This window comes from Pelophylax lessonae (genome assembly GCF_965119305.1).
Source record: "Pelophylax lessonae genome assembly, chromosome: 2".
Taxonomy (NCBI): Eukaryota; Metazoa; Chordata; class Amphibia; order Anura; family Ranidae; genus Pelophylax; species Pelophylax lessonae.
In genome coordinates, this window is record NC_138769.1 from 449,619,207 (window position 1) to 449,640,619 (window position 21,413).

The 21,413-nt window shown below is 43.2% G+C and overlaps 1 protein-coding gene across 1 annotated transcript in view; it reads right to left on the bottom strand.

Annotated features, from left to right (window-relative positions):
• FHL2 (four and a half LIM domains 2) overlaps nt 1-21,413 on the bottom strand; it is an 89,402-nt gene that overhangs the window by 18,796 nt on the left and 49,193 nt on the right. Inside the window, exon 3 of the mRNA XM_082244737.1 lies at nt 10,960-11,134. Coding sequence (XP_082100863.1) covers nt 10,960-11,134 — 175 coding nt within the window. The remainder of the gene's footprint in view (nt 1-10,959; nt 11,135-21,413) is intronic.

Below are 21,413 nucleotides of genomic sequence, written 5' to 3' on the forward strand. Positions count from 1 at the left end.
TTTAAGGCTGGCTCCACCCAGGAGTGATGACAGGGGTCAAGGGGCAGAGTGGCCATCTTGGAGACATATAGGAGATGTGTGGTTATACAGAGCTGTCCTGTAATGCCTGTTGTAGTGTACAGAGAGTCCTGAATTAACACCCGTTGTTCCAGATCAGAGTCCTGTGTCTCTCACAACACGGAGAATATAACAGTTGTGAAGGCATAATATACAGAAATTTGAAGCTTAGAAATGTTACAAAACTTTAAGCCTTTTCTGTCTAGTCTTATGTGCTATTTAAATCCAAGTCACTGTATAAATGTAGAAACACAGCAGTGGTGGTCAGTGCAAATTAGAAACACTTGAGACTGCAAATTTTGGAAATTCCACATGCTAACAATGCCTTGCCTTTTGCCTCTTTTCTACCTCAAGGGGAATAGTTTCAAATAAGCCTAATGGACATCTATACAAACTGCACAGGATGTAACTACTCTAAAATGGACTTGGTAGCTGTAAGCAGATTTGATTTTGGGAACGTAGTTACTTGAAGAATGATTTATTACTTTGCTATTGTGCTAAATATGTAACTGACATTCTTCTTTTTTTGGGTGAATCAGCTTTTATTACTCTGAACATTTAAAGAACTGTTTTCGTTTAAAATCACAGACCTTGCTAGAAGCTTATTCAGGTCCCATTATACAAACCTAAGTTCGACACTCGTAATTAGACTTAACTTCTGTAAATTTACTACCCCCTTAGTATGTGTATAGTATGTGTGTATATATACAGTCTGATACCCCATGTGGTAGCAGCTAACCAGGGCCGGTGCTAGACTATTTTGCACCCTAGGCAAGACCAGCTACTTGCACCCCCCCCCCCCAAAAAAAAAACAAAAAACTTTAAAACATTTTTAAAACACGGCCACTGCATATGGGTGAGCAGGGTTTTGTGTAAAAATGCACCTGCATCTGTGGTGTCACTGGAAAAAAGATTGTCCCTGCATCCTTGGTGTCACTGGAATAAAAAATGTCCTGCATTGGTGGTTTCACTGGAAGGACAAATGTCCTTGTATCCGTGTTGTCACTGGAAGAAAGCATTTTTCCCTGCGTCCATCATATATGATGTGCACCAGTAAATTTAAGGGGCTTGGGTGCTAGGAAGCTGGTAGTGGGGTACAGGGGGGGGGATGAAGATGACATGGGGTGGGATGGTAGGAACCTGACAGGGGGGATGAAGATGACAGGGAGTGGGATGGTAGGAAGATGACGGGGGGGGTGAAGATGACAGGGGGTGGAATAGTAGAAAGCTGACAGTGGGGTACAGGGGGGGTGAAGATGACAAAGAAGATGACAGGGGGTGGGATGGTAGGAAGCTGACAGTGGGGTACAGGGGGAATGAAGATGACAGGGGGTGGGGAGGTAGGAAGCTGACAGTGGGGTACAGGGGGAATGAAGATGACAGGGGGTGGGGTGGTAGGAAGATGACATACATTCCTCCCCAGCTCCATACACCCCCATCTCCATTCACTCCCCCAGCTCCATACCCCCCAATCTCCATACACCCCCCAGCTCCATACACCCCCCATCTCCATACAACCCCCCATCTCCATACAACCCCCATCTCCATACACCCCCCCAGCTCCATACACCCCCATCTCAAAACACCCCCCCATCTCCATACACCCCCCCCAGCTCAATACACCCCCCATCTCCATACATCCCCCCCAGCTATATATACCCCCATCTCCATTCACCCCCCCAGCTCCATACACCCCCCCAGGTCTATACACCCCATATCTCCATACACCCCCCCCAACTACATACACCCCTCCCATCTCCATTCACCCTCCCAGCTCCATACACTCCCCCAGCAAGTTAGTATTAGTTGTAAAAATCACAGACCTCAGATCAGAGTGGCACTGTTGCAAAGAGTGGTGAGCTGCTCCCCGCCTCCTCTGTGTACAGGAAAACACAGGAAGGGGGAGGGGTGGGTTCAGTTCTCTCTGCTCTGACACAGGCAGCCAGGGAGAGAGCCATGTGTCGATCGCGGCGTGCGAGAACCAAGCCGCTCGCACTGCCACAAGCATTCCGGGACTCAGCCCTGATTCGCAGGGGACGATCCCGGCGAATTAGGGACGATTGGGAGGTATGGCTGTGCCCTAGGCGGCTGCCTAGTTCGCCTAGCGGGAGTGCCGGCCCTGCACCTAACCCATTACTGAGAGGCTTTGGGCTTTTATAAATACAAAGGGAAAGGGGGTGTGCACATTTCCAACCCTGCTGATTGATACAGAGCTTGTTATATATATATATATATATATATATATATATATATTGTGACAGGAAGTCAGGTAAATCTGGGAATGTAGTCACTGAGAGGAGACACATTCCCACCTGCTTTGAAAGTTCACTGATACTATAGGGTGTTGGCTGCAGAGAGAGCCAGCAGGAAGTTGAAAACCATTCAGCTGTTCAGAATGAGGAGATCAAGGCCTCTATAATTTGTCCAGAGAAAATCTATTGAGTGCTGCCTCCTGTCGCCGTGTGGGCTGGGAGAGGAAGGCAGACATACGTGTACCTCCCGACGCCGTGTGGGCATGGGAGAAGGACTGCTGCCTCCTGTCGCCGTGTGGGCTGGGAGAGGGGGACAGTCGGATGTGTGCCTCCCGACAAGCTGGTGAGCATGGGAGAAGACCCCCTACAGCGATGTGAAACTAAGGAGGGTAACCACGAGTGAAGACGTCTCAAAGGTGAGAAGACAAAGTGTTCCATGTGAAGAGTGTGAAGAGTAAAGGGACCTGTTAAATGAACTGTGTTCAATGTGAAGAATCTGAAGAGTAAAGGATCCTGTTATAAATGAACATGTGCTGTGTGAAAGAAAACAAAGGGACATGTTCAATGGACAATGTTTGTGCTGTGTGAAAAGCAAACAAATGGACATTTGAGTGTCTGCTGTAGGATCAGCAGTGTCGGCCCAACAGTAGGTTGGAAAGACTTCTTAGGTAGGTTCCAGCGTGAGAAGGTAGCCGCCCACAGAGGCAAGGATTTATTTTGTCTTTTATTTTATTTTGGCTGTTTTGATGCTTGCAATTGTGTTAAGTAAATTGCATGAATAAATCAGTCTTGTTTTCAACCTCTGCTCGGCTATCTCTCTGTGAAAACGCACCCCCAAAGGGGTCACCCATACACCCGCCACCGAGCTAATCCCTCACAATATATATATATATTTGTGTATATATATATATATATATATATATACATACATACAGTATCTCACAAAAGTGAGTACACCCCTCACACATTTTTTATCTTTTCATGTCACAACACTGAAGAAATGACCCTTTGCTGCAATGTAAAGTAGTGAGTGTATACAGTGGGTACGGAAAGTATTCAGACCCCCTTAAATTTTTCACTCTTTGTTATATTGCAGCCATTTGCTAAAATCATTTAAGTTCATTCTTCTTCCTCATGAATGTACACATAGCACCCCATACTGACAGAAAAACACAGAATTGTTGACATTGTTGCAGATTTATTAAAAAAGAAAAACGGAAATATCACATGGTCCTAAGTATTCAGACCCTTTGCTCAGTATTTAGTAGAAGCCCCCTTTTGATCTAATACAGCCAGGAGTCTTTTTGGGAAAGATGCAACAAGTCTTTCACACCTGGATTTGGGGATCCTCTGCCATTCCTCCTTGCAGATCCTCTCCAATTTAGTCAGGTTTGATGGTAAACGTTGGTGGACAGCCATTTTTAGGTCTCTCCAGAGATGCTCAATTGGGTTTAATGATAGTGCAAAAGGAAAACAGCGCAGATTTGGTGTAATATACTTCTAAAGTGCTCAGTGTGCCGATGATGCAAAAATAATATTAATTTGATATGTGTATATGTATATAAAATTGATCAAATATACATATAAATAAATAAATTCTCAAAACATATACATACTCTAATAGTGCAATTCAACACCTAATATTGTGGAATTCATAAATAGAAAGAATAAACAATATATAATAAATAGTCCAAAAAAGATAGTCCCAAAATGCAATATTCAGCAAGTAGCCAGTGAAAGTTGTTTGATGAAGAAACAACCCAGAAAGGTGCTCAAGTGCTGGAAATCAAATGCATGCTGCAATGGTGCGATGATATAGTGATTCACTCCTCTCCCCTAGGTAATTCCACTTACCGGACAACGTGGACCCTCAGACCATATAGCATAAGGGTCTCACAGGCAGAGTCCAGCATATAGTCCGGGTAATGGTGCTATGAATTGGGATGGTGGCCAGAACAGGATCCCCTATGTATTCTCAACGGATGATCACCATATGGAAAGGAAAGAAGGAATCCCAATAGCGTAATATTGCTACAGTAAATTTATTGATCTCAAAGTAAAAAACTCACATTTTATGCAATAAAAACAGGCACTGTACGAAAAGGTTCGGTAGATCCCTGGGATGACGGTGCACAGCGGGGCTGGCTTGGCTCCGGCGTGCGTTCCACCGCTACCGGAAGTGACGTTGCGAAGGGCTTGTAGCCGGAAATTGCGTCGACGCGTTTCGCCTCCCACTAGGCGTTCTCACAGACGTATATGATATACGTCTGTGAGAATGCCTAGTGGGAGGCGAAACGCGTCAACGCAATTTCCGGCTACAAGCCCTTCGCAACGTCACTTCCAGTATGCTGCCACCACCATGCTTCACTGTTGGGACTTTATTGGACAGGTGATGAGCAGTGCCTGGTTTTCTCCACACATACCGCTTAGAATTAAGGCCAAAAAGTTCTATTTTAGTCTCATCAGACCAGAGAATCTTATTTCTCACCATCTTGGAGTCCTTCAGGTGTTTTTTTAGCAAACTCCATGCGGGCTTTCATGTGTCTTACACTGAGGAGAGGCTTCCGTTGGGCCACTCTGCCATAAAGCCCCGACTAGTGGAGGGCTGCAGTGATGGTTGACTTTCTACAACTTTCTCCCATCTCCTGACTGCATCTCTGGAGCTCAGCCACAGTGATCTTTGGGTTCTTCTTTACCTCTCTCACCAAGGCTCTTCTCCCCCGATAGCTCAGTTTGGCCGGACGGCCAGCTCTAGGAAGGGTTCTGGTCGTCCCAAACGTCTTCCATTTGAGGATTATGGAGGCCACTGTGCTCTTAGGAACCTTAAGTGCAGCAGAAATCTTTTTATAACCTTGGCCAGATCTGTGCCTTGCCACAATTCTGTCTCTGAGCTCTTCAGGCAGTTCCTTTGACCTCATGATTCTCATTTGCTCTGACATGCATTGTGATCTGGAAGGTCTTATATAGACAGGTGTGTGGCTTTCCTAATCAAGTCAAATCAGTATAATCAAACACAGCTGGACTCAAATGAAGGTGTAGAACCATCTCAAGGATGATCAGAAGAAATGGAAAGCACCTGAGTTAAATATATGAGTGTCACAGCAAAGGGTCTGAATACTTAGGACCATGTGATATTTCAGTTTTTCTTTTTTAATAAATCTGCAACAATGTCAACAATTCTGTGTTTTTCCGTCAATATGGGGAGCTGTGTGTATATTCATGAGGAAGAAGAATGAACTTAAATGATTTTAGCAAATGGCTGCAATATAACAAAGAGTGAAAATTTTAAGGGGGTCTGAATACTTTCCATACCCACTGTAGCTTGTATAACAGTGTAAATTTGCTGTCCCCTCAAAATAACTCAACACACAGTCATTATTGTCTAAACCACTGGCAACAAAAGTGAGTACACCCCTAAATGAAAATGTCCAAATTAGGCCCAATTAGCCAGTGTTACAATGTCTCAGGTGTGATTGGAGAGCAGGTGTGTTAAATTTGGTGTTACCGCTCTCACTCTCTCATACTGGTCACCTGGAAGTTCAACATGGCACCTCATGGCAAAGAACTCTCTGAGGATCTGAAAAAAAGAATTGTTGCTCTACATAAAGAAGGCCTAGGTTGTAAGAAGAGTGTCAAGACCCTGAAACTGAGCTGTAGCACGGTGACCAAGACCATACAGCGGTTTAACAGGACAGGTTCCACTCAGAACAGGCCTCACCATGGTCGACTAAAGGGGTTGGGTGCACGTGCTCAGCGTCATATCCAGAGGTTGTCTTTGGGAAATAAATGTATGAGTGCTGCCAGCATTGCTGCAGAGGTTGAAGGGGTGGGGGATCAGCCTGTCAGTGCTCAGACCATACGCCGCACACTGCATCAAATTGGTCTGCGTGGATGTTGTCCCAGAAGGAACCCTCTTCTACAGGTGAGCCCGCAAACAGTTTGCTGAAGAAAAGCAGACTGGCCGTCTTTTGTCCAGTGTTGTTTGTTGGTTGAAATGTGCTCTAGACTTGCACTGGACTTTTGTTGGCCAACAAAAACCAACTTCAGAAGTGATGTCATGTGATGGTTGACTTTCCGTGTGTTTTTTCTTCTCTGAGCATGCCCAGTCTTGCTCATCTGATTTTTGTCTGCCGAAATCTGTACTGACTGAGGAACAATCGGCCGTTCTTTGTTGGCCAACAAAAATTTTATAGCATGCACACCAGATTTTTTTCGGCCGAAAATTCGCAGTTGGTTGTCGGAAGCATCATACTAACAAGCCTACAATCGGCAGATCAGACGTTGGCCGACAATTTACGGCCAACAATCTGTGCGTGTGTACGGGCTTTAGATAAACATATTTGGTTCGGATGGTGTCAAGCATGTGTGGCGGCAAACAGGTGAGCAGTACAAAGACAAGTGTGTCTTGGCTACAGTCAAGCATGGTGGTGGGAGTGTCATGGTCTGGGGCTACATAAGTGCTGCTGGTATTGGGGAGCTACAGTTCATTGAGGGAACCATGAATGCCAACATGTGCTGTGACATACTGAAGCAGAGCATGATCCCCTCCCTTCGGAGACTGGGGCGCAGGGCAGTATTCCAACATGATAACGACCCAAAACACACCTCCAAAATGACCACTGCCTTGCTAAAGAAGCTGAGGGCAAAGGTGATGGACTGGCCAAGCATGTCTCCAGACCTAAACCCTATTGAGCATCTGTGGGGCATCCTCAAATAAAAGGTGGAGGAGTGCAAGATTTCTAACATCCACCAGCTCTGTGTTGTCATCATGGAGGAGTGGAAGAGGACTCCAGTGGCAATCTGTGAAGCTTTGGTGAACTCCATGCTCAAAAGGGTTAAGGCAGTGCTGGAAAATAATGTTGTCCACACAAAATATCGACACATTGGACCCGACTTGGACATTTGTACTTTGGGGTGTACTCACTTTTGTTGCCAGCAGTTTACACATTAATGGCTGTGTGTTGACTTATTTTGAGGGGACAGCAAATTTACACTGTTATACTAGCTGTACACTCACTACTTTACATTGTAGCAAAGTGTCATTTCTTCAGTGTTGTCACATGAAAAGATATAATAAAATATTTACAAAAATGTGAGGGTGTACTCACTTTTGTGAGATAATGTATATACACTGCTCAAAAAAATTAAAGGAATACTTTGAAGACACATCAGATCTCAATGGGGAAAAATATAATGCCCTTTAAGGTATGACGTTGCTCCAGTCCTCCAAGGCCATAGAGTCAAGTAGGGACCTAGGGACCATCTTGCCCTCACTCGGCTTCCTGCCTAAGAGGAGAGGCTACCGACGGCTCCGGTAAGCGGGGAAAACGACCGGGAAGCGGCGGGGGGGTCACCTCTACCGCCGCCCATAAAGGTGATTCCCCCGGCGAATCCGCCACTGGGACCACCTTTATGTTAAAGTGGACCACCCGCTATTTAAAAAAATACTGGGGTTATGGCAGCTATCTGCTGCTATAACCCTGGTATTTAACGTCAAAGTACCAATGTACTGTATATATACAGTGGGCAGTCCGGAAATGGTTAAAATACATACCAGACCCAAAAGACCTGGCATGGATTGGGGGGGACCCCCATGCTGTTTTTGTCACATTTTTTTAATGCCTGCAATGCTTTTTTCTACATTTAGCTGTCAGCTGGAACCCTGCTGACAGCTGATGACTCGGACGCAGCAGTCAGCTTCCCGGCCCACTCCTTAACAACCAGCTATTCAGTGGTTATTAAAGAGTAACTGCAGTCTGCTCACATAATTTATAATAAAAACATCTTTGCCATTATGAAGCTTCTCTCCAACCACTTTGCATATTATTTTATTTATACTGTGATTCTCTACTTGCCAAATATGCTGCAGAAATCTCCATCTACTAATAGTGGCCATACACTATAAGAAAAATCGGCTGAAATTTGGCCATTTGGACACTTCATTCATTTTTCAGGCAGTTAATGGGCACAAATCAGTAATCGGTTGTGACGTTTTTGAGCCAAAAAAAACAAAGGACAAGTTTGGACATGTTCTGCCGAATTGAAAGGTTAATGTGTTTCTCGTCCAAACTGTTCACACTAGGTATATGTGAAAAAAACAAATTCATTTATGTCAATTGAATGATTTATCAGTCAAAACATGATGGCACGATCGTCTGCTCTTATGGCCGAGTGTTTGTTTTTTGAAAATGTGTTTGAATGATTTTTCGTATAGTGTATGGCCAGCATAAGTCTGGCTGCAGCCATTTTAACTATGGGCAGCTGAAGCTGCTGTCTTTTCACTTCCTGGATTTACACAGACAAACATAGGCACACAGACACAGACACACACGCACACACATATATATATATATATATATATATATATATTTACAGACACACACACACACATACATACAGATAGACACACGCACACCACTGCTTACCTGCACATTTCTCCTCACTGGTTGAATGCACATGGATCTCTGCAGTCTCCTGTTATCTCCGCCCTCATCCAGCCCCCTCCAGCTCTGAAACTCTCATTGGCCCTCCTTTGACTCATCCCTCCCTCCCTTGCTGGCAAACTCTCACAAGAGTGAGAGAGAGAGAGCTGTGCATGATGTCATTAGCCTAGGCTTTTTACCAGACAAGAAATAGGAAGTGGGCTGTATAAGGTATTTAATGGCAGAAAAAAAATGTTTTACTATCTAAAGTTAAAACAACAAGGGCAGAAGATTTAATAGATGAAAAGTTCAAAAAATGACTGAAGAGCTGCTTTAACTACTTTACCTCCACCCACAGTAATATTACTGCGGCAGAGTGGCTCGTTATCGTCTGACGACGTAGTACTACGTCGTCAGACACTCCCCCTTCTGGGCGGCGCTTGCGCGCCGCCGGAGGCTCGCTCCCACTGTCACTCTCGGTCACAGCGGGAGTCGGGCCAGGGGAAGAGCAGCGGCGATCGCCGCCGCTCACCCCCGATCTCACCCCCGATCGTTGGGGATCTAGTGTGGAGATCCGTCCGCCTGTGTAAACACAAGCGGGCGGATCTCCCAAGTGACAGGGAGTGACAGATCGGAGTGTTCAGCATAGCTGAACATGCGATCTGTCCCTGGTTCACTCAGTCACCTCCCCCTCCACACGTCAGTAAGCACCAGGCATACATTAACCCCTCCCTCTCCAATAAAATTAACCCCTTCCCTGCCAGTGTCATTTTTACAGTAACAGTGCATATTTATAGCACTGATTACTGCAGTAATGTCACTGGTACCCCCAAAAGTGTCAAAAATGTCAGTCAAGGGTCCGATCTGTCCGCCGCAATGTTGCAGTCCCGCAAAAAAAAATCACAGATCGCCGCCATTACGCGTTAAAAAAAAAACACCAAAAATGACAGAAATCTTTCCCTTTGATAGTAAACGTAATAACTTTTGCGCAAACCAGCGCCGAATCGCAAAAAGTGGCCTGGACGTAAGACAGCAAAATCCTCCGGTGGTAAAGTGGTTAAGGATGCTGGCTGCCTCGCTCCTCAGTCAGACAGGGCTCTTAACGCTGCCTGAGCACAGCAGAGTTAAGGTCGCCTGTCCCTCAAAACTGAGGTGATGCGTTAGGCAAATTAAGTGGCCGCGAGGTGCCTGTGAGTGCCAGACCTTAGGTGAAAACCTAATTTGCCTAATTAAAGAGCCGCCTCTGCTGATGGTTGTCAAAGTTAGTAGAATAGTGCAAGTATGAAGATGTTGGATCTTTATACCCTTATAAGTGTAAATGCAGTTTGACCTACGCATTCAAATAGATGGGGCAGATAATGAAGAATATTCTAAAACTGGCCTACACATAACATAATTGTTGCTTGACCCAGATGTTTTCATTTGGATTAAACAAAAATCAGACAGTATGTGTATGGCAGCAACAGACATCCTGTCTATTTGGTTTTGTTTTCCACTTAAGATATGCTGGAGTCAGTTCTATCTACATGGTCATCGCCCACCTTTATACTTTCTTCACCATTCTGTATGACGTTTAAGCTCCTACACACTCAGGTGTCCAAACATGTATGTTTGTGCCAAAAAGAGGTTTTAGGATGATGGTTGGATCTTGTGTGTATATATATATATATATTCTACTGTACAGAAAAAAAAGAAGAATGGCTTTTAATGTTTTCCCCCATTTATACTTACCTAGGTGGATGCAGCATCACTCCGATGCTGCATTTGTCCCCCGCCACCTATGCACTGAGAACCGAGCGATCGAACACCGCAGATCGCTCAGTTCTGACAGTTTCCCGAGCAGAGAGCTACTGACTGTCAGTCAGAGCTCTCCGCTCTGCCGCCTCCTCACTCATTGGAGTGCTGGGCTGTGGAGGGGCGGGAAGCGGCCAGCTCAGGCTCTCAGCCGAGTCGGGTGTCGGTCCAAGCACCTGGCAGATCCCAAATCCATAGTCATGATGGCGTTGTGCCTGGACCAACATCTTTTATGTCAGCAGAGAGCGGACTTCAGACCGCTCTCTGCTGAAAACGGGTCACAGGGGTGAAGAACGAACTGCACTCCTGTAATCCATAGGAGATGTACAGCCAAACGAGCTTTGGCTGTACATCTCCTTTAGGTTTATGGCCACCATTAGTCACATGTCATACTACTTGTATACACTTGTACCCATATTTCCTTCTCTACTAACCTGGCATTATTGTTTTCTTGCACTCATTGCATTTTGAAGAATATTCATTAGAATAACATTCTGTACAAATTAAGTGTTCATCTTTTGCTGCAAATGGTTTGTCCACCAACGAGCGCTTGCACTGGAAACAATGAAAGCAGCCTTCGTGCCAGTGACGATCCTTGTACGAAAGATCCTGAAAACAACAAATATTCATGATGAGCATAATGTCCATTTGGTAAGATGTATTTTTCCCTCTTTTTTTTAATTTAATACATTTTTATTGCGACTTCAAATAAGAAGAAAATACAATGTATAATATTCGAAAAATGCCCTACATGTAAAAAGAGTGCATGTGTACAACATTTAATATTGCACTACAATAGTATAAATGGGGGCAAAACATCACACTCTGCATTTTATAATCCTTACCCCTGCACTCCTGCACTCCGTACATTACATAATCCTGACCCCTGCCCTCTGTGAGTTATGTACTCCTGACCCCTGCACACTGTGCTTACATTATTCTCACCTCTGCACACTGCATTCTACACACGTTTAATATTCTGTGCTTTACACATCCCTGACTCCTGCAATCTGTATGTTTTACACTCCTGATCCTGCACTCTGTGGGAAACCCACTCCTTACCCCCACATTTTGCATGTTACACAATCCTGATTCCTGCACTATTGCACTTTAAGCCCATCCCAATGTTGGGGCAATCCTCGAAAACACATTATTCACTGCAGCACCCTATGCACAACCACAACATTACTCTCATTGAAAGGCCTCAGGTCTTTTCCATTACTTGCAACACCCCTGGCAGCTTTCTCTAGTTTTTCCAGTACTGTTTATCATCTTCCCCAAAGCCTAGCTGAAGTGTTTCCGGTGAGATTATAAATGACATACTTATCAGTAGATGATGGCTATCCAATATTACCTGACTTCTTTTTTTTTTGTTAGAGCAAAGCCAGTGTGGCAGATCAGAGAATCCCAGCCCTGTCCAATCAAACCTCTCTGCAATCTAAACAGGTAATCCCAATGCTGTTTCACTATGCACGCTTCTGATTATTTAGGAGGGGGTAACTGTTTAATTCCCCTGAAGTATACAGGAAGCAGAACTGGTTCCCACTCAGGGTCCCTTTGCAAGCTCCTCTGTTTTATGACTTTTATTACACTTACATAAGGTAAGTACTGTACAAAAAAGCGTTAAACAATGAAAGTATATATGAAGGTTGCGCTGATATAAAACTAAAGCTTCGACCAAAGATCCAAATACCTGATTTGGAATAATAAAATGAACAAATTGTGGTCTGGTGCACTATATTAAGTAAATAATTATAATTATATATAATTATTTACTTAATATAGTGCACCAGACCACCATTTTTTTGAAGTACAAAAAAGCAACAAGTCCCCCCCTGACAACAGTGGAGAGAAGGTAGACACAGGCACTATGAAAGCCCTTCTTGGTCTGAAATACAAAAAGTAGAGTGAAAGACTTTAGTTCTCTGGCAATGATTCCTAAATTGCCTTAGCTGTTCACAGAAAAATTTGACTTGTTGCCTTAAGTTGTTATTTGATAGCACATGGAAATCATCTCTTTATACCTATGACACTTTTATTCTGTAATTCATAAGGGCTTCCAGCACACAGAATAAATCTGTCACAGTATGAACTGAGATTTAGCAACACAAAACTTGGCAAACTCTGAGCAACCAGCTAGCACTGCTCATAAATAATAAAGTGACTAAACAGGATATTTCTCAACGTGTTGTCATTGCTAATAACCCAGTGGAGAGTATTCTGTATTCCACTAGATCTGTAAACCACAATAAAATTTAAATCTTTTTAATCATGAAAAAAAAACATTGTTTGTGCAAATGTTTACAGATGTATTAATAAAGATCACTTTTACCATGAAAAAAGATTTCCTGTTGTACAATAGAAGAGTTCAGCTGATTTTTGATTCTATCATAAAATAACTCAGAAGCTCCTTTATATACTATCTCTGTCAGAACTGTAAACCACTATTAAAGTGTAACTAAAGGCAAAACTTTTTTAAGCTGTAAAAAAAAGTCCAGGGCCAGCCCGTTCTGGAGCAGCAGCGTTAGGCTGTAAAAATGCCTGACGCCGCTAAAGGCTGCATGCAGCGTTAGGCCGCGTAAGACGTTTTTACCCACTTAAGCCCCGGAAGATTTTACCCTCTTCCTGACCAGGGGGTATTTTGCGATTCGGCACTGCGTGACTTTAACGGACAATGTCGCGGTCGTGCGACGATGTACCTAAACGAATTTGACGTCCTTTTTTTCCCACAAATAGAGCTTTCTTTTGGTGGTATTTGATCACCTGTGCGATTTTTTTTGATCATGCGCTATAAACAAAAAAAGAGCGACAATTTTGCAAAAATAATAATATTTTTCAAATTTTTTTATATGAAATTCCCCCCAAAAAAATGTAAAAATCAAAATGTTTTTACATTTTTGGCCAATTTGTTTTCTGCTACCTATGTATGGTAAAAATAAGCGTATTTTGATTGGTTTGCGCAAAAGTTATTGCGTTTACTAACTAGGTGAAAGATTTTTGTACTTTTTGTTGTTTTTTTTTTTTAACGAGTAATGGCGGCGATCTGCAATTTTTTTTTTTTTTTTTGCGGGACTGCGACATTGCGGCAGACAGATCAGACCCTTGACTGATATTTTGGACACTTTTGGGGGTACCAGTGACATTACTACAGTAATTAGTGCTATACATATGCACTGTTACTGTAAAAATGACACTGGCAGTGAAGGGGTTAATTTTATTAGAGATGCAGTGACTATGTGTGTCCCTAGGGGCATGCTTCTAACTGTGCAGGGATGTGGCTGTGTGTGTAAAAGCACAGATCAATGGTCTTACATAGCAGGACCGTTAGATCAGTGCTTTTACACAGGGAAGAATGACAGGCGGCTTTGTTTACATTAGCCGCCTGCCTTTCTCCCTTCACAGCGGACGATCGCTAGTGACCGGCGGACATCGGGTCCGCCGGTCACACGCATGGAGGTTTCCGTAAACGAGCTGAGGCGGGAGCGCGCCTCCAGTGGCGTGCACTCGCCCGCTACTGGCTCCCAGGCTAGTGACGTACCGGTACGTCACTTTGCCTGGCCGGGGCTGACTGCCGCAGTATATGTACTTGCGGCGGTCGGCAACCGGTTAAGCTGTAGTAGTTGGATTTGAAGTTGGAAAATAGAAGAGGGCAGAGAAAGGCTGCTAAATGCTAACACTGCTAAACTTGGCTAAAAGGTGCATTAACGCCAATACAAAACGCTTCTAAAAGCACGTTTTTAGAGTTGCTTTTTCCTGGCGTCAGAACTGGATTTGCAGCTAGTTTTTTCATACGCCCTGTGTGCATGAGGCCTTACAAACACTTTAAGATTCTATTTTGCTGTTAATGGAGTTGGAAGCAGCTTTTTAGGGTCCCACTCATGTTTCTAATTAGAGGCCTCCAATCCCACCAAAACCATTCAAATATGGTTGCAGGTGAATATGCTACTTTTATTGGCATCCAAACCAGTTAAGATAAATCTTAACATTCCTTCTGTATGTAATGTGGCACATCAAGACTTTCACAATAAATTCCAATAATCCACCTAAAGTGCTACTAAACCCAGGACTCTGCATTCACTATCTGGACTCCAACAGTACACAGAACATGGAAATGCAATTCTTTTAGTAAATATAAACTGCTAAATACCTTTTCTCATCAGCAGTATATAGCAGTCTTGTGACTTCTATCAGTGTCTGGTTAAAGAGGTTGTAAACCCACTCTGATAACTTGTACCTATAGGTAAGCCTATAATAAGGCTTACCTATAGGTACTGTAAATATCTCCAAATTTGCACAGTTTAGGATATATTTACTTTTCATGCAGCCGATGACGCAATCGGCGCATGCGCTCTGAAGGAACAGCCACCAGCGGAGCTGTGAACGACAGCTCCCGCGAGCATGCGCGGGAATGATGTCATCGCGCCTCCGGCCAATCAGATGGCCGGAGGACGTGAACCAGAATGCAGGATGGCCGAATATGTCAGCCGTGTCACTGGTGAGCAGGCGCCACTGCGGGGGCTTCGTTTTAAGGTAAGTATTTCATAATGAGTTAGTATGCGATGAATATTAGCTCATTATGCCTTTGTCTTACAGGGTTTTTTTTTTTTTTTTGAGTTTACAACCTCTTTAAAGCTTGTAGGAGGAGTTTTTATTCTCCTTTGACTGTCCTATGAGGCTGCATGACCCCCCGACTTTCTGTCTGGACAGTGCTGATTGGCCCTGTCCTGATCCTCCCAAGAAGAAAAAAAAATCTCTAGCAATAGACACCAAACTGAGCATGTGCAGAGTGCCCCCAGCTCAGCAGATGGATTGGGGACAGTAAAAGAATGGAAGGATCAGAGAAGACAGGATTAGGCAGCCTTTTTTCACATTGCGCAGGAATCTCCTAAGGGAGGTTCCACAGTGAGTATAACAAGCATGCTTTACTGCATATACAGACTGATTTTACTATTGTGGGTTTAGTAACACTTTAATACAATCATAAAAACTAGTTAGACTACTTTAATGAAAGCCTCTGTTTCCAAAGGCATTTCCATGCATGCAAAGTCACTGGCCAGATCATTTTTATTTAAGCTAAAGCAATATTGTCTTTCCTGATCTTTGCAATACCGATAACATTAAATTCTAGCCAAATCTAGGATAAAGTCTTGACACATACAATTCATCTTGTGCTACAAAACCACTTTACAAAATAAAATGTTTCTCTCAGCCTATATAAATAAAGTCATGGTCTTAAATTAATCCAAGTAACAGTTTATATGGCTACCATCTGCAAATATGAACAAACAACTAAAAGGATTAGGCTTGTAATATGTTGCATCTCACTGCCAAGGCATCTCAATATAATAAAATATGATGTTTTATGAAAAGATGAATACTTTTTTTACATACTGTATATACAGCTATAAAATTTACAATAGGCCTCGCACAGCAAATTCTAGATCTGTAAGTCCAGCCAAGTCCTGTAGATTTTGTCTTTTCTATTTTTATGGAAAGTTTGATGACATAAATGTGTCTAGCAAGGACAGTTTGCTAATCTCCCATTACAGAGTAAAAGGTACAATAAAGAGTAGTATTTCTTATTAGAAATTAACAAATAAAAAGACATATATACAATGTTTCACATAGAATTTCTTCTTCCCTGTCCTTTATATATTTTGTAATGTCACATGTTCCAACATGGAATTCCAAGATACTTTAATACTAGAGGATGGCAAGGCAAGGTGCGGAGCACTGCAGATGCAGTCAGCGGTTTAGATGTTACATTAACATCTACAGTCATTTGCTGGTCTGAGGCATAGAGGCCCCAAATGGATATGGAACCTCCAGTTCCCGGAGTCTGTGTGTTTTGGGGAGACATGAACTTGAATCAGAAACAAGACCACTCTACGGACCCCCCAGGCATACCCCTTCCAAAGAGTAGTGTTCCCTTAACCACTTAAGCCCCGGAAGATTTTACCCCCTTCCTGACCAGGGGGTATTTTGCGATTCGGCACTGCGTGACTTTAACGGACAATTGCGCGGTCGTGCGACACTGTACCTAAACTAATTTGACGTTCTTTTTTTCCCACAAACAGAGCTTTCTTTTGGTGGTATTTGATCACCTGTGCGATTTTTTGATCATGCGCTATAAACAAAAAAAGAGCATCAATTTTGCAAAAATAACAATATTTTTCACATTTTTTTATATGAAATTCCCCCCAAAAAAATGTAAAAATCAAAATTTTTTAACATTTTAGGCCAATTTGTTTTATGCTACATATTTTTGGTAAAAAAAATCACAAAAAGCGTATTTTGATTGGTTTGCGCAAAAGTTATTGCGTTTACTAACTAAGGGAAAGATTTTTGTCATTTTTGTTGTTTTTTTTTAACGCGTAATGGTGGCGATCTGCGTTTTTTTTTTTTTTTTTTTTTTGCAGGACTGCGACATTGCGGCGGACAGATCGGACCCTTGACTGACATTTTTGACACTTTTGGGGTTACCAGTGACATTACTACAGTAATCAGTGCTATACATATGCACTGTTACTGTAAAATGACACTGGTAGTGAAGGGGTTAACTTTATTTGAGAGGGAGGGGTGGTGTGTGTCTCTAGGGGTGTGATTCTTACTGTGATTGGCTGTGGCTTGAGGTGTAGGAACAGTGATCCACGGTCCTACATAGTAGAACCGTATGATCACTGTTCTTACACAGGGGAGAATGACAGGCGGCTTGTTTACATCAGCCGCTTGACTTTCTCCCGCTGTCACGGACGATCGCGAGTGCCCGCACGCGCGGGGGGGTCCGTGACCGAGCGGGAGCGCGCCTCCGGGGGCGCGCTCGCTCCCCAGAGCCTCACAGGCTAGTGACGTACCCATACGTCACTTTGCCTGTGAGGGGCTGACCGCCGCAGTATATGTACTTGCGGCTGTCGGCAAGCGGTTAAATGCCAGAGCCCATAGTCAGTAGGCAAGAGGCTAGCCTGCAGCCCCCTTCAAAAGCCTCTGTCCTGAGTGAATCTATTACACCAACATATTGAAAATTTGCCTCTGCCCTGGTGTGTATAGAACTCAGATACAGAGCAGCACAGAACCAAGAGAAGCTATACCAGGGTTCTCTGGTGGCTCTAATACTGTTACATGATACAGCCGAGTGGAAGCCTAAGAGGTCTCCCTTAGAGGATCTGCTCCTTCAAGACTCTGTGCCTGATCATACCCTCTCAGAGATATATAACATCCTTGTGTGTTACGCACATCCCGATTTTCCTGATTATACAGACGGCCGAGCAACAGAATCTGATGTTTTTATTTGATCGGAAAACTAAGTTAAATCCTTTTAAACGTACTCACCATTTATCCTTAGCCAGTAGGGCCTATGAGACCAGCTGCAAATTACTATCTAGGCTTGCCCTTCTGTTCATAGGTTCTGGACCCTGATCTTGGAGGTGGACACAAAAATCACTGATGCGACTCTCCCCAGATCATACTGCTCTCTGTTACTCCTGATACTCTCAAAGATATTTAGAAAGTCATATTACGGCTTTTTTTAACAGTAGCCCAGGCAGTTATCCCACACCACTGGAAATCGACACAACTCTTTTTAAATGGGTTTCTCAGATGGACCATATTGAGTGTATGGAGGATCTCAATGCACGTGAACTGGGCACCTATGACCATAATCACCAAACTTGCCTCCCCTAGGAAGGTCTTTAGACTTTCTCCTAATAGCACGCTGAAGTGGAATCAATTGCCTTCCTTGGTATTATATTTTCCTCTGGGTGGAGTGTTCAATTTTTTTTTTTTCTTTCCTTGTTTTTTTGTCATTCTCTCGTTCCCTCCCTTTTTTTCTTCTTCCCTATCCTATTGCTTTTTGCTCCCTTTGTTACTTTTCTTTCAATTTTAACTGGCCCGCAATGATTTATCCATATGTGCTCCTATGCGGGGTCAGCTCTGTTACTCACCCTATACATGCAATCAGGCCTGCTGATAGGGGGGACCACTGGTCCTCTTGTAGGGGGTCCGAGCACACAGGGGGGCCCACACATGGAGGGGGATTAGTGATGAACGACATTTACAGAAATCTTTCTCCAGCAGCTGAAAGCTGATCTCTCCTCCTCTCCCTGCTGCCAGCTTTTATCTGCTGAGAAAGAGACAGTTGTCCCTCACTAATCCCCCTCCCTGTGTGCCCCCCCCCCCCAGCATTGGCTCTAAGCTCTAATGTTAGCTCTGCTCCTGAGTTTGTTATCTCTGTAACTTTGTTCCTCTTCCTGCAGTTCTTCCTATACTCCTTGTCCCAGTCTGGATATTTTTTTCTTCTCTCTCTCCCCCATTGCTCTGTCTTCCTGACACAGTCACAGATGATCAGCTGCATTCCCATGGGGTGAAAAATTTACTGTTTTACCGGTTCCATAGCTGCCTGTTATCTTGTCCCAGTGAAGTTTAGTGTGCTTTATGTGGCTGGGCTTCCCACTCCTCTCCCCCAGACTGTTTCCTGACCTGTGCAGCTTTGCTTCTTCTTCCCTTCACTGTCAGTTCCTTCTGCATCCATGTATTAACTCCCTCTATTTAACCATTTACTAACCGATCTGGCAGTAGTATACTCCATTTTTTACCTTATATCTACAGGTAAGCCGTTAATAGGGCTTACACAAAGGTACAGTGATTTGAGTTACATCATCTCACTTTGGCCAAACAAATGGAGCCCAAGAAACCAGAGAGAAGACCAGATGAAGATGAAATCCCTCTTAGTAGTGACAGCACATCGCTGGAGCACATCGCTGTTTTTTAGGTTAGATAAATATAATTAGGGGCTCATTCACACAGGTACTCTGTGTCATTCTATGGGAATGCAGCGCTTGTACGAACACAGCCTCAGACCCTAATTGGACAGGTGTGCAGATGAGCAGTCCCCAAATGCACACTGTCTGTGTTCGGGCCGTACGCCTACATCCCCACGTCTGTCAAATTAGGACCTGCAGCTGTGTACATACAGCTCCAGGTGGTTCAAGCCACATAAATGAACCACTGATGTACAGACCACAGCACCCATGTGCATGAACCCCAACATCTCCCCCACACACAGAGATTTATTTACCAACTCCTTTTCATCTTTTAGATTTCTCAGGAATTCTGTGAGTTATCTTGTATTTATGTCTGCTAATAATGAGTTTATTGTATTTTTATAGAAATATAGCTTTAATGTTTTCTTGGGGGGGGGGTCAGGTAGTCTGTGGGGCCCTGCGATTTCTATCAGCAGCCCTGCATGCAGTCAATTTTGATTATAGAGTAAGTGATGTGATTTTTTTTTTGTACTTGTTGCAATAGTGTTGTTATATGTTGGATTTGTTATCTATTTGCTTAGTATTTTGTTTCCTTGATTTATCTTGTTTATAGGAAAATCTTTAATAAATTCTGATTTAAATACCAGTAGGAGAAGACCTTGAAGCAGAGGTGCACAAGATGCCAGCGTTTACATAACGCCTTTGTTTGCTCTCCCTAAAGGACCGCAATGAGTCATATACCAACAACTAATTATTGTGGTTGTTGGTTTTGCAAGGAGAATGCATTTGCACATATTTGTAGCACAATCATGCAAATGTATACTGCACTTGTAGTCTGTAAAATCTTGCTCTTCCTTTGTTAAGAAAAGTTTTTCTTCCATACCTTTGGGATGTGCAGTTAGTTGTATAAACCTTTAAGTCATGTATCATAGACAGATTCCAAGATAAACAGCATTTTTTGCTAATTTGTGCCAGATCACTTTACCACAAAAAATGCAAGCGTTTGTAATTTACTCACTGGTTTTACAAACAACAACTTGAAATGACTACATGCAACGCTGTGGCTTTTTGCCAACTATGTTATTAGTACCACATGCAGTTGCTATTCATCAGACAGAAAGATAAAAAAAAAAAAAACAAGAATAAACTAGTTTAAAAAATCCTTCCTCATTGCATCAGTCTTTTCTTATAAATCTTGAAATCCTCTGTGATTTCTTTATTTATTTTGTTAATAAAATCTGATGTAAGAATGGCTATAATGCTGATTGTGGGGGTGTTTCTGACTTTTGGTAAGAGAGGATACATGATGGCTCCAGTACATATTATAAATTGATTCTCCTGCTCTCTATGAACACACCACATTTTACCTACCTGAACAGAGCTCTTAGTCAACAGTTCTCACTCTGAAATGGTAAAAATCAGCCATTCACATAGCCAGAGAACTTTACCATATAACTTTAAAGCTAAATTCCAGGTATGATCTCAATTGCATAGTTACAATCCAGCTTGGAACAATGAGGATATGCATATTTTATACTTGATGGACTGCTGTGGAAGCAGACAATCATTGTAGTATTTGATTCTACTACACTGATTGCCACATTCTTCTGGGCCCTGTGCCAAGTGGGTGTTCCACTGCACACTAATCACAGAGGGTTGTTAGCTTGGCACTGCCGTCCTTCACAGGTTGCCTTGATAGCCATTCCCTGATGAAGTCACGTGATTTGTGACGTAACGCGTAGGGAGGAGACAATGACGTCACACTGCAATTGGAAGTGAGCGGACCGCCATCTTGTGAGTGACCAGAGATACTATCCCTTAAGGGAGAACGCACTGCTTTTAATTAAAATTTTAATATGCGTGGATATTTTACTTGCTTAATAAAAAATACTGACGGGTAAATGGACTGCGCTATGATGGCTTGTTCATTTTCAGGTTGGAACAAAGATTTTCCCATGGTGTAAAGAGGATGGAGGTGGATTGAGAACATCTGGATACTGCAGAGTGAGAAACTGGTCGAGGCTATACTGACCTTGGTTTAAAGGGGAAAAGCCCATTTGACCTAAAACACAGAAGGTTCAGGTAATTGTTGAATGGTGCAGACCGTGTTGGGTGAATTGAAACACAAT